Source organism: Phascolarctos cinereus, unplaced genomic scaffold (assembly GCF_003287225.1).
Source record: "Phascolarctos cinereus isolate Bilbo 61053 unplaced genomic scaffold, phaCin_HiC Scaffold_9;HRSCAF=440, whole genome shotgun sequence".
Classification (NCBI taxonomy): Eukaryota; Metazoa; Chordata; class Mammalia; order Diprotodontia; family Phascolarctidae; genus Phascolarctos; species Phascolarctos cinereus.
Genome location: NW_027556402.1, coordinates 152,527,727 through 152,541,633, shown reverse-complemented (window position 1 = coordinate 152,541,633; position 13,907 = coordinate 152,527,727). Strand labels below are relative to the sequence as shown.

The 13,907-nt window shown below is 37.3% G+C and overlaps 1 protein-coding gene across 5 annotated transcripts in view; it reads right to left on the bottom strand.

The window, feature by feature from the left end:
• GNPDA2 (glucosamine-6-phosphate deaminase 2) overlaps positions 1 to 8,185 on the bottom strand; it is a 31,305-nt gene extending 23,120 nt beyond the window's left edge. For 3 of the 5 annotated variants that reach the window (XM_020990788.2, XM_020990798.2, XM_020990779.2), the window contains exons 1-5: positions 8,003 to 8,183; positions 6,244 to 6,405; positions 3,272 to 3,373; positions 1,218 to 1,400; positions 305 to 489 (exon numbers count right to left, since the gene is read on the bottom strand). In XM_020990788.2, coding sequence (XP_020846447.1) covers positions 305 to 489; positions 1,218 to 1,400; positions 3,272 to 3,373; positions 6,244 to 6,367 — 594 coding nt within the window. In that variant the 5' untranslated portion in view covers positions 6,368 to 6,405; positions 8,003 to 8,183. Of the gene's footprint in view, positions 1 to 304; positions 490 to 1,217; positions 1,401 to 3,271; positions 3,374 to 6,243; positions 6,406 to 8,002 lie in introns of all 5 variants that reach the window. The other 2 variants (XR_013483823.1, XM_020990813.2) reach the window with 2 other exon arrangements.
• Between the last annotated feature and the right edge of the window lie 5,722 nt (positions 8,186 to 13,907).

Below are 13,907 nucleotides of genomic sequence, written 5' to 3'. Positions count from 1 at the left end.
AAGACCATTTTACTCAAAACACCTAACAACTGTAAAGTTAAGAGTTTAGTTCAAAATAGAAGCAGGAACAGTCTTGAATCTATCAACCCAAAAACTTATTTTGGTTGAATTTAAAAGAATGGGTCTTGTGACTCTTAAGAGACGTCAGTTATTAAAAGCTCAAAAACAAAATACATGTTACATAGGTTAAACAAAAATATTTGTCACTTAACACCAGAACTCCAAGGAGACATATACAGATAGACAGATAGATAGATATAGATATATATATAAAAAATACCAAAAAAAAAATTTTAATTCTTACTTCTCTAGCATCCATCACCGTACCCACACCAACTGTTAGAGCCATAGTTGGCACTTTCGATAGATCTCCATCAAAATATTTAGCATTTGCCAAAATGGTATCCATTGCTAGAGTCTTTAATCTTGTCCTTGATACTAAACTGGATCCTGGTTCGTTGAAAGCGATGTGACCATCTGGACCAATGCCTTCAAAAGAAACATACAATCACACATATACATTTATACATAAAAATGAATAAAGTTTCCCAAAAGTTTTAAGAGTAGGAAATAGTAAAATACAAATTTATCTTTGCTTCTTTTTCCCCAAAGGTTATGTTCCTGGTAATCTTTGAAATTAAAAGTAAAGCATTAAAATCCTTTAAGCTTCTGTAAGATGAATCATATTAAATTCAACTATTGTTTACTGGGTCCTTAATTTGTGCCTTGTACTGTATTGGGAACTACATCAGAAGCAGTATATGGTGAAAAGGATTGAGCATTTGACTGGGAAGGATCTGGTGAACAACTCAGTACAATCAGTGGTGTGCTGGAGCCAGCTCTTACCAGCTGATGAGAGCTAAATGTTAAAATTCTGTATGTGAGCATTTTCACCACAGAAATCCACAAACACTACAAATTAGGGCTTGCTTTATTGTTTTGTTGACTACCTGGACTTAAGATGATAGAAAAAAATGTTAATACTGCAGATTAAACTTAAAAGTATATCATGCGTACATATTTTTTCCCAGAGTTGATTATTAAACATTTACTAGCACACCTCTGAATCTAATCTTCATTAAGTTGTTTTGGTTACAGTAAATTTCTTGAATATATTTGTTGCAAAAAGGTATGGGTGTTGACTGAACTACACAGTTTTAAATTTTAAAAAAGAGTTCCATGTTAGTACACTACTAGTGGTAAGGTGTCCTACATACCTCCAACAAAAAGATCAATTCCTCCAGCTTCTTCTATTTTCTTTTCAAATGCATCACATTCTGCCTGTAGATCTGAAGCATTTCCATCAAGGATGTGAGCATTATTAGGATCTATGTCAATATGCTTAAAGAAGTTATTCCACATATATGAATGGTAGCTCTCAGGATGATTTCTGGGAAGTCCTAGAGTTAATAAAATCAATTTGATAAGTTTTAAAATTTGCGATTAATCAATTTCCAGAATCTGTCAGGAACACTTTGGACACCATACTTCCAACTATGGTCCCTTTTAGCACTACATGAATAAAACCTGGAAAACATCTTAAAAAACACACCACCTTTTTATAACACACTTAAGTTTAATCATATTTTGTTATTGAAAAGCTCAAATACAAAATTTGAGTCAAGGTAACTGGCTCAGGTATGTTTTAGTTTTAGAATAAGATCTTTCACATGCTATCTAAAATACATTTTCTCTTTTGTCTAATCTACATAAACATAGCCTTTGAACATCTTAAATCAGAAAACTATTTTTGCTCCCTTATAACCATATTCTGAAATGTCTTTAAGGTAAGGCATATTAGAATCATGAACAAAGGAGACAATATTTATTCAGAACTTCCCCCTTATATTTAACTCTTTTCATACAGCTTCTGATTCTTTTGGAAGATTTTCTTCAACTTTCCAACCCTGAACTAAAGCAAATCAAAGAATCCCAAAATTATACAGCTGGAAGGGACCTTAGATGTAATATGAGGCAACTACATGGTGAAGCAGATAGAATGCTTGGCCTGGAGTCAGGAACACCTGAGATCAAATCCAGCCTCAGACACTTACTAGCTGTGAGACCCTGGGCAAGTCATTTAACTTGTTTGCCTCAGTTTCCTCATCTATAAAATGGGAATGATAATAGTACCTTCCTCCCAGGATTGTTGAGGATGAAATGAGAGAGGTATAAAGCACTTAACATGGTGTTTGGAACATAGTAAGCATTTGCATAAATGCTAGTTGTTATTATTATGTAGTACAACTACACCCAAAATTGTGAGTCCACTTATAATACTCCTATACCATCCTCAGCTTTTATTAGAAGATCTCCAGTACAGGATATTCACTATCCATTTAAATAGCCCATTCTGTTTTTGGACTGCTCTAATTCCAAGTTTCTGTTATAAAGAACTAAAACCCCTCTCCTCATAATTTTTACCTCCAAGGATCCAGTAGAACAAATCTAATACCTCTTATACATGACAACCCTTCAATTATTTAAAGACTGTGATGATGTCACCCAAGTTTCTCCAAGTTAAAGATCCTTGGTTTCTTTAACCATCCATACCAGTTACCTTTCTCTATACATATTCCCACTTATTAATGGCTGTTTTAAAATGGGGCACTCAAAACTGAATACTTAAATGAGGTCTGATGAAGGCTAAAAAAAGCAAAACTATCTCTTCCCTTACTTTGGACATTATGTTTCAATTAACGTAGTCTAAAATCACATTTGCTTTTTTGGCTACCACATCACGCTTCTGACTCACTTCATTCCATTAAAACTCCTAATCTTTAACATGAACTTTCTAGCCACATATTTCCCATCCTGTAACTATAACTTGATTTTTTAGGCCAAATATAGGACTTTGTATTTATCCCTATAATTGTTAGCTAGCTTCAATCTACCCTTCTAGTATGACATGGTAGTTTTGGGTCACATTCTGTTAGTCAATGTATTTAGCTACCCCTTCCACCTCTATGTCATCCACACAATTTAACAATACACCAAGAAAATTATTCCAACGATATCTGGAATTCTTAATAGAAATTCCAGGAAGCCTAAGCTCATGGGCAACATGTATATTTGAAGGGGTGGGGTTATATACTCCTAACAAAACTCAGAAGATTCAAGACCTACATATATGCTGCATAACAATATAAAATTATGGATTTTTACCTGAACTCCAAAGTACAATCCGTTGATAACAGAAAACAAGCTACTCACAAAATAGTACGTGTAATTCTAGGAATTTTTTTATCACTGAAAAATGTAGCTCACTTACCTACATATTCATCCATGTTAAAGGTCTTTACATATTTGAAGGAAAGGTCTCCATTCTTGTGATATTCTATTAGTTTTTTATAGCATCCCAAAGGTGTGCTTCCTGAAAAAACATTTTGTTTTTTAGAAGAAGCATAAAAGATATCAACCCCATCCTAACCCCTGTACTTCAGTTCTAGGATGAAAAGAAAATTTGTCCTATTAGGGCAAGATGCTGAGGATAGCAAAAGGGATAGAAGAAATTCAAAGCTATTTCACAGTTTGGGAAGACCTTAAGAGAGAGGAGCTAAATGATAACACTGTGCCTGGAGTCAAGTGACTTGATTTCAATTTCTAGCTCACACACATACACTCCATTTGTGTGACCCTGAGAAAAGCTTCTTTGTATCTCAGTTTTCTCATCCATGAAATATGGATGTTGATACTACCTACTTCTCTGCTTTGTTATAAGGAAAGTACTTTGTCCCCCTTAAAGCACTATCTAGAAATGAGTTGTTATCTTCATGGTCAGTGAACCATCAATTTGGTGGTTATAATTAAGTCCTATGAAAATACTGAAGAAAAGCAGAAAGGTCAAGATAAGGAGAAAAGGAAAATAGTAGGCTTTCTTAATGTCTGATACATATTTAGTGCTGAACCAAATTGCAACTTTAAATGGCTTTAAAAAACACAATAAAATAAACTTCAAAATGTTTTTCATTCACTTCAATAGTGTTCTAATTAATTCTTCATGACCCCATTGGGGATTTTCTTGGCAAAATGACTGGAGTGGTTTGTCATTTCCTTTTCTAGCTCATTTTACAGATGAAGTAACTAAGGCAAACAGGGTAAAATGACTTGCCCAGGATCATACTGCTAGTAAGTGTGTGACACCTGATTTGAACTTGGGAAGATATGTCTTCCTGACTCCAGGCCCAGCACTCTGTACCACCTAGTTGCCCCAAAACTTAAAAATACAAACTGCCAAAATTGATTCTATCGCCCCTCTCCTCCTCCCCCACCCACCCCAGAATCTGTGGCTTAACTTAAGGATGCATAATTATAGAATCTGTCTCTTCCAACTCAAGGAGTTCAGGTGACACATAGTAAGTGTGAATTACGGCTTAAAAAACGAACTATCAGACATCAGATTAGGCAATTTATTCCATTTTCCCTTTCGCAATAGACAACATATTCAATTGTCTTTTTTTCCCCCCTCTCCTTATTTTATGAGTTTGCTAGGCTTAGAGTCAGGAAGACCTAAGTTTAAATTTTGAGTCTGATATTTACTAGTTGTGTGACCCTGGACAAATCACTTAACCCATATGTGCCTCAGGGAACTCCCCGGACTTAAATAAGTCCTAGATAGGTTTTTATTTATGAAGTTCCCAAGCTGAGAAATGTTTCCAGGATAATGCAGAAAGGTCATCTTTAGCAACTTAGCTCTTAATTAAAGATGGAGATCTAGGGGAAGTAAAAAAAGGGAAATGATTACCAAAGATGTAGGAAAACTCACTTTCTTGTTAACATTTCCCAATCTAGTGGCCTAAGACAGAAAGCCAATCAAAACACTTTATGGTAAATTAAGAAGAAAGAAATTTAAATGCCTTAACCATTTTGCATGTTTCTACCCAATAGTCACTCCATCAAGAACACAGATAGAATGTGTATTTCTGCCCACTAGAGATCTTACCCTAATGTTCCTCAGTGTTTCAATAATATGATTAGGCTGAATTAGTTAAGGTTCTGTCCTGAAAAAGTCCTTTGGTATAAGGTAATTGTCATCATTATCTTGTAACATTTTAAGAAAAGGGAGGAAAAAAGAAGTATAGAAAGTGAAAATGACTAAAAGAAAATATAAGAAGTAGTAACTGTCACTTATATAGCACTCTCAAGTTTGCATTACCATTTTACATACATTATCTAATATGACAATTCTGTGAGGTAGGTTCTATAGGTGTTATCTCCAGTTTACAGAGCTAAGGTTGAGAAGTTAAATAATAAAAGGATAATAACAGCATCTATTTCATAGGGCTATTAATGAAGATAAAATGAAATAATGTATGTAAAGTGATTTGCAAACCTTAAAGCACTTTATAAATGTCAGAGTGGAAAGAGAGCTGAATTTGGGGACAAAAGGCTAATATTCCAATCTCAGCTTTCCACTTACTACTTGGGCAGATAATCTTTTGGGGCTTCAGTCACTTTGTCTGCAAAATGAAGGAACTGAACTAGAAGACATCTAAGGTTCCTTGAATTCTAAATCTCAGTAGTATTGTTATTAAATGACTTTCTAGTGGCCAAACAACTTGAAAATGTTAGAAGTAGGATTGTAAATCACTGTGTACTCCAAGTCATACTCTATCCAGAATGCCTTGCTACCTTAATTCTTTCACACTGACGCGGTTCAGCAGTGTCCAACACTTCCTGACCACAGTTGAGGTTTTCTTGGCAAAGATACTGGAGTAGTTTGTCATTTCCTTCTCCAGCTCATTTTACAGATGAGGAAACTGAGGCAAACAGTGTTAAGTAACTTGTCCAGTCACATGGCAATAAAGTATCCCAAGTCTTCCTAACTTCAGGCCAGGCACTCTGTCCACTGAACCACCCAGCTGCTCAAATTCTTTCACCACTTCTTATTAATCAGAGTTTAACCTCCTGAAGCCCAAACTGGAAGAAGTGGGAGAAATGATAGGAATAACAAACCTTCCCCCTCCCCCAAAGCCAAACAAAAAGAAAATGACACCAAAAACTCTTATGAAAGTAAATGAGTAGCCAAGACAGAAATGTCTTAAGAGCAAAGTACTCTTAAGAGCAATGCACTCACTCATTTCTTCATTTAGATTTTTGTATCTCAGGAATGGTTTTTTTTTCATTCTATTCCAGTACAGGTAGTGATCATGTGATAACTGCATAAAAAATAGAGCAAGGAGAACAAAATACTAACATTTTCACAAATCTATACTTTTTAATCTAGAAAAATTAGCTTATTACCTGTTGGCAAGCCCAGGGTAAAATATCTGTCTTGTCCTGGTTTGAACTGGATAATTCGATTACAGATGTATTTGGCTGCCCATTCACTAGCCAAGTCATAATTATCAAGAATTACAAGTCTCATTCTGGTGATACACAGCTCCTAGGACAAATACTTCAAACCTGGAAAAATTCCATTGTACAGTACTTTAAAGTAGTTTGCAAATGCAAATATAAATTATGTTAATGATTCAAGAGAGAATGTTACTTTAAAAAGGTGTGATTATTATAGTTATTCAAATTAACTCAATTCAAATATCTTAAATATAGAGGTTACAATAGACTTTCTCCCTAAAAGAGAAAATCAAATACACCAAAGCATATTAACAAATCAGGTTTTAAGATTTGATCAAGGCAATGATTAAAAGGTACTTATTTTCTAAAAAATGCTTTTTCAGATCACTCTTTATAAAAGGAAGAGGCAAATATTCTTCCTGCTTTAGATACAGTAATGCATACTCTTCCCTGGTTTGGAATACTGAACATATCAGATGATTTTTAAAATGGCTAAATATGTAAAGTCAATCTGATTTAAAAAAAACAACAACTAGAAGATATACTGCTAATTTACATTCAACAGGAACAGGCTCTGGTGTTATAACTCAAATATTTAGGGTATAACAATGATAACACAATAAATCACAAGGTCAGTTACAAGGATCAGCATGGTCTCTCTCAAAATTCACCTCCACCTTGGTAGCAAAAGGCTACCTGACAACAAAATTAGAAACATTTGGACAGTGGTGAGTCCAAGAATAATCTGCATCTATTAGGATCATATTAAAGGAATATAATTGTACTAATGATAAAAAGGACAATTATATAGTATACTGGTGCAAGAAAGTCTCTTGAGGACACACTTTAAGGTATTCTGTCTGCTGAACATTAAATTCAAATCCACAATTCATTCTTCCCCACTCCCAACATCATCTGCTTTCCTACCAGGTGCATCCCCCTGGGATCACAAACCTTTTCCCTACCCTCAGATCATCCTTAGCTAATGAGCCACAAAAGACTTTGGAAAGACTGTCATGTAATTCATCTCTGTCATTTTGCTGATGAAAAAAACTAAGTGAAGCCCTCAAGCTCACACAAGTTTATTAGCAGCACAGCTGAGGACTACAACCCAAGAACCATTAACAGTAAGAGCATTTCCCCCCCCCCCCGTTGGGTCTGGTCTTCAAAACTGGAGCTGAGGCACGTGTTCCTCCTCCCTGGGGGCAGGAGAACTTTGGCCCGGCCCGTGGGACCCCTAACCAGGACTACAAGAACTTACATTTGCGCAACGCACGCCACCATTTTAAATAAGAATGGAAGCCCCCCGAGGGCAGGGGCTAATTGTCTCCCCGTTCCCCAACATCCCCAGGGCCTCGCACGGTGTCGGGCACCTAGTAGGTATTTAATAAAAGTTCGCTGATTGAGTGCAGTTCCAGGGGGAGAGGAGGGGAGGAGGAAGCCGCCCACAAGGGACACAGAAGGGTCGGGGTTCGACTTCGAACCCCGGTCTCCCAACTTCGAGTCTAACGCTTTCTCGGCTTCCGCCACACAAGCCCCACCAGCCCGAGTGGGGAGAGGAGAGCGAGGCTCGAAGCCTGAGGGGTAGAGGGCGAAGGCGCCGGGATCCATCTCCTCCCCAAGAAACTGAGGCCCGGCTTGGGAGGACCCAGTCACCCCCCACGACGTCCTGAAGCCCACTCCGCCTCAGCCCCACAGGACTCACCGCCGGAACCGGCCCCTGGGGACCCCGCGGCGGAGCTCGGCTGTCACTGGAAGACGGCGGAGAAGAGATCGACTAGCGAGCCCGGAAAGAGCTGGAGCCAGAAGCCTTAAGACCCGGATGGAGAGAGTAGCGAGCAGCAAGAAGGAACTGAGGAGCGGAGTGCCGCGCCGCGGAATGCCCTGCGCATGCGCCACTCCTTAGCCTCCAGGAATGAGGATGGAAGCAGCCAATCAGGCGGGGCTCCTGGCCGAGGTCGGTTTTGTTTGGTCAGCTGCTATAGTCTGGCGAAAGGAGGCTCCAAACCCGTGCTCCCAGTTGGGGCCCGCGAGCTGGAAATCAAAAGATTGGGGCTCTAGGCTCAACCCTGCTATTCCATCTGTGTAACGTTGAGCAAGACATTTTATCTCTTTGGGGCTGTTTGCATGTATAATGATTTTGTAACACTTTAAGACTTGCTAAGCACTTTACATGTTATCCCATTTGATCCCTACAAAAAAATGCCGTGTAACCTTTTAAAGGGATTTATCTTGGTAATCTGTATCCTGGAGACTCAGAGCTGCCCCTGGCCAACCTTCTGCCCAAAGTTGTTCAGAAGGTCATCTCTGATAAAGAAATTGCATTGAGTCTTCTTATCTCCTACCCAGGCTGGAATTGATTTTATCCTACTCAGGTTTGGGCGGAGACGGGCTTCCAAGGCTAGGGGTGGTATTTTCTTTGATAGCCGGTGATAACTGCCTGAGTGATCTAAGGAACCCATCCATCTCTTAGTATGTCGACCAGTCATGGTTGATTGGCACCCTCTTTCGAATACCTACTCTTTGAAGGGCATATAATGCTATACCCCCAAATCCCAAACAAAGCAAGTTCTGAACTGGTCCCCTTAGGGGGGCCCAGTTTTGTACTGAACTCCAATGCAATGCAGGTCAAGCCACTTTGAGAAATTAAACTGTGGACACACACAGCCCAATTTCATTTGCTTCTTTCTGTTTCAAACTGGGGTTTGGGGTTCACAAACCCATTTTACAGAGAAAATTGAGGCTCAGAGATTATTATTCATTGTAATAGCTAACATTTATAGAACTATGGTTTGAAAGCAATATAATAATAATAATAGCTAACATTTATAAGCGCTTACTGTGTGCTCCGTACATTACAATTTTTATCTCATTTGATCCTCACAGGTGTAGGTGAGGATTATTATCATTCCCATTTTACAGATGAGGAAACTGAGGCAAACAGGTTAAGTGATTTGTCCAGGGTTAAACAGCTAGTAAGTGTTTAAAGGTGAATTTGAACTCAGGTCTTTCTGACTCCTAGTGAAGCTGTTCTATCCACTATTTTTATTACCATTTCTCATTTGAGGAACCTAAAACTGATGGGAGTGGGGTAGGGAGGTTGAGGAGTCACGATTTGAACTTGAGTCTTCCTAAACTCATTCATGAGGCAAAGAGAAGCAGTGAATAGTGTTGGACTTTCTTTAGGGAAAATGCCTAGAGAAAGGTAAAATTGTAGTGGTCAGTAAGACAACAGAGGAGGTAGGGATTTATCTGTATCTTGAAATAGAAAATAGGTTGGGGGAAAAGAGGGGAGTCATAAATTATGCCATTCCTTGTGATGGAAACATCTGAACAAAAGGTTCAGTAGCAGAAGAAGAAAAAAGCCTGGTCTACTAAGCAGAAAGTTTCAACAGAGGGCTAGCAAGAGACTATCTAAAGAACAGGCTGGTGGGAAAGAGGGTTCATGGAGTGATAGATGAGGTTGGAAAGGTAGTTTGGGAATGAATTGATTATTGCCAGTCTGTAGAGAACTTTAGCATGAAGTTTTTCAACTGTGCCTGACCATGATTGACAGGTGATGAAAAAGTATATACATTGTGAAAAGACAAGCACACTGATGCATTGTTGACCAAGCTTTGAATTGGTACAATCACTAGAAAACAATTGGTTATTATGCAAATAAGGTGATTAAAATGTTCAAATGCTTTACCCCAGAAATATTACTGCTAGGCATATTTTCTAAGGAGGTCGTTGACAAAAAGAAAGGTTCCAACATGTAACAAATGTTTATAGAGGCACTTTTTGAGGTAGTGAATAACTGGAAACAAAGTAGATGATTATCAGTTGACAGATGACTAGAAAATTGTAGTAGATGAATGTAATGAAATATTACCGTGCTCTAAGGAAAGACAAACATGATAAAAAGACAGATGTGTGAACTAGTGCAAATCGAAGGAAGCAGAGCCAGGAAAATTAAATTTAATGACAGTAGCAATACAAAGGAAAGAACACCAACCACAACACAATCTAACATGAATATTCCAAAAATATAGTGACCAAGTTTGCCCCCAAAGAAGAGAAATGCGAAGACACCTCCTCCTCCACTTTTGCAAAGATAGAAGTCCATGGGTTTGGAATATTGCATGTATTTGTTCTGGTGGTTTTTTTTTCATTCAAAAGACTTTTATGAAAGAAAATATAGTCAATTGTTTTAGAGAGTCATGAAAGAATTGGTTTGGTTTTTTCCAATTTTTAGAGGTCATCTAGTCCAATTGCTTCATTGTAAGAATGAGGAACTGTGGTCTACAGAAATTAAATGGCTTGCCCAAGGGTCACCAAGATAGTAAGTGGTAGTAAGACATGACATGTGAATTCATATCATCTAACTACAAACCAAGTACTCTTCCTTCTGTACTATATTGCCTATCAAGATGGAGTTTATGAAAAGAAGAATCTGAAATTACAAGGAATCTGGCTTACAAAGCGGGTGAGAAACTATCACACTGAGGAGTATGAGTGTTAAAACAAATATTTGTTAAGCACCTGCTATCTGCCAGGAACTGTACCATATGCTTTACAAATATTATTTCACTTGATCCTCACTACAACCCTGGGAGGTAGGTTCTATTATAATCCCCATTTTACAGATGAGAAAACTGAGACAGTAAGTGAATTGCCCAACATCACGTAACTATTAAATATCTGAGGCCATATTTGAACTCAGCTCTTCCTACTCCATGCCCAGCACTCTATCCACTGTACCATCTAGCAACCTGTGACATCTAATTACTATAATCAATTCTTGAGTTTTATGATATCTAATTATATTGGGGGAGGTACATCGCCAACTTTTTTTTTCATCAATGGCATCTGAGATGCTGGTAGTTGTGATGATCCTATTCTATATACAGTTCTCAATTTTATAGTATACCTATACCAGGAAATAGATCAATTATAACTAACCATCAGAATTCAATTAATTGCTTCTTTAATTTAAAATGAGAGCCTGAGCTGTTAGAAGCTACCACTATGACTTAAAAATTTGAGGAATTTATGTTAACATTCAGATGTTCATAAGGTTTCTTTAGAAAAGAAACAAAAATATAGATGGCAAGAGGATATAATGAGAAGGTATTTCAATTTTAACAGCTTAGAAGAAAAACATCATCTCTTGCTTGTAATTGAATCAGGAAAGTTTGGCAGGTACCATAAACTAAAACACAGTCTCAGAGGGTTATGAATGACAGTTCATGTCATGATTAAATAATGATTTTAGATTTAAATTTATTGCTGACTTGACTGTATGAATATTATACAATAGCCAGAGAATTAAAACAATATTTTTAAAAGGTTAATTACTATATGCTGATAGAAATCAAGGTGTGTGCCTTCATAAATTTAATAATAATTGATGGTATCAGTAGATGGTATCATGGTGTAGGGGATACAGTTCTGACATTAATGTTTAGGGTAGGGTAAAATTCCACCTTTGATCCTAGCTATGGGACTGGACAAGTTACTTAATTTTATGTGCTCCAGGTAAGTCCTTCAGTTTGATCTATTAAGTCATAGATTTGCATAGGCTTGGCAATGACAGAGGGAGTTCTTCACACATATAGATCTGTCACCTACTTGGAGAACAGTAATTGTAGAAAGCATAAAAAGTCATTGGTTTGGAACGTGCTCGAACTATTCTATTTTCATGGAAATGTCTGATTGGAGTACTTTCAAGAAAGAAACATTTTCTAAAAAGGATTAACTTGTTATTATCGTGAAAAATTTAAAATGTGACCAACTCTAAAATATTCAAACATGAGAGGGCAGTAATTGAACCTGAATTTAAAAGACAGGGCCTTTTTCTAATGAGCATGGCAGTAGTTGCACTATTGTTTCATTCTAAGCAGTAATTTATTATATTTTCCTCATTTTTTTAATAAGACATATCTCTACTGTGGCCTTGCTGATGAGAAAGAGGGAGGTAAGAGTAGGACAACACATCAAGGGCTATCAAAAACCAGTTAAATGATATTAAATATGAGAGTAATGATGATTAAATAACCAAATATTAAGGAGATCCACAATTTTCTTCCTTTCTCATTTGGAGATTAGGTCAAAGCTTAGTTTTCTGAAGGATAGGGCACATAATGAGATGAAATCTTAGAATTTTGTTACCCACTCAACTAAAGACCCTTACAAAGAATTTAATGTAAGGTGAACCTGGTATATCGGGTTCCACTCAGCCAGGTCTGAGAAGAGGTAGATACTTTGTCTATACTGCCTGAGGCTAGAGGTGCTCTGGGAGTGAGAGAGATCAGTCACTCCCGGGCCCTTCATTAGAATGGATCCACCTCTCATTATAATAGTCGTTCTTCTTATAATTGTTAACCAATCGGAGTTGATTACCACTCTCAGGAACACCCACTTTTCCAAGGGCACAGAAGTGTTGAGTGAGTTCCCTGAGGGGTCTTTGGCATTTGAGAGTGCTACTGACTCCTTTTATTAATTATCTGTTAGCATGACTAATAAAACTATGTCTCTCAAACTTTCCATATGTCATAAATACAATGCAAGACAGTATCCCTTGACTTAAAAGAGTTGTCAGAGAACTTAAAATCACCCACAAAAATTACGATGTTTGACAACAAACTTATTTACCACTGTGTATCTTAAAAGACTGATTTATGTTTTCACTTCTAATATAGCTGGAATTTTTTTTTGATCTATTACTATATCACCAAATTATAATTTTCCTCATCTCCTGGTCAAGACTGAGATTTTGAGAACAGAGTACCAACTTGAACAAGCTACAGGGCTTGTTGATTAACATGCTAGCCACTGGTGGACATATCAGAAAGGATACAAGCAGACGTGTGAGTTCTGGGAAATTATGCTGCTGAAGTACTGATCTCGGGAAGTTGACTCTATCCTGACAGTACTCTGACCCCCAGATGGCCTGAGGCCATTAGGGGCTGTTACATTTTATAATGAGGTAGGCAGAATTAGACCGATGCACAGTCTGAGGCAGATAAATTCTGGATTTGACAGGTGTTAAAATTAAATTTGAGTCACTGAAAAGGCACCCTTGGATTGGTACAGCCTCTTTGGTCCTGACAGACCTACACTGACCCTTCCATTTCCCCCCTTCACTTTCTGCCCCCAAAAAGCAAAGGACTGATTATGCAGTTGATATTGACTTTATTTATTGTCTAACATTTCTCTGTTCTGTTTCCTGGAGTAAACTATGTAGCCAGGTGCTTGTAAGGGTGGGAGGTTTTATTTGATTTGTAGTAAAACCTATAATGGAAAAAAGCTGGAGAAGACTTTGGGTTTACCTGTAAAAAAAAAATTGAGGAGGTGAGTAGTGTAAAGAAGGGAAGCAACATTTACATTATTTGTGTTCTAGAGCCTTGTTGATGGAATACTTCATAAAATTTATGCTGAAACACTCAAGTATTTGAGATGATTTTTACTAGCAAGCGTACCACCAAATTTATTATATATGTATATATATAATATATGCATATATATATATATAATATATATATATATCCTTGAGACTATGTTGCTTTGACATTCTATAGAATCAGAATTTTAAATATGCAAGGTGCCATAGAAATCTATTGTAAATA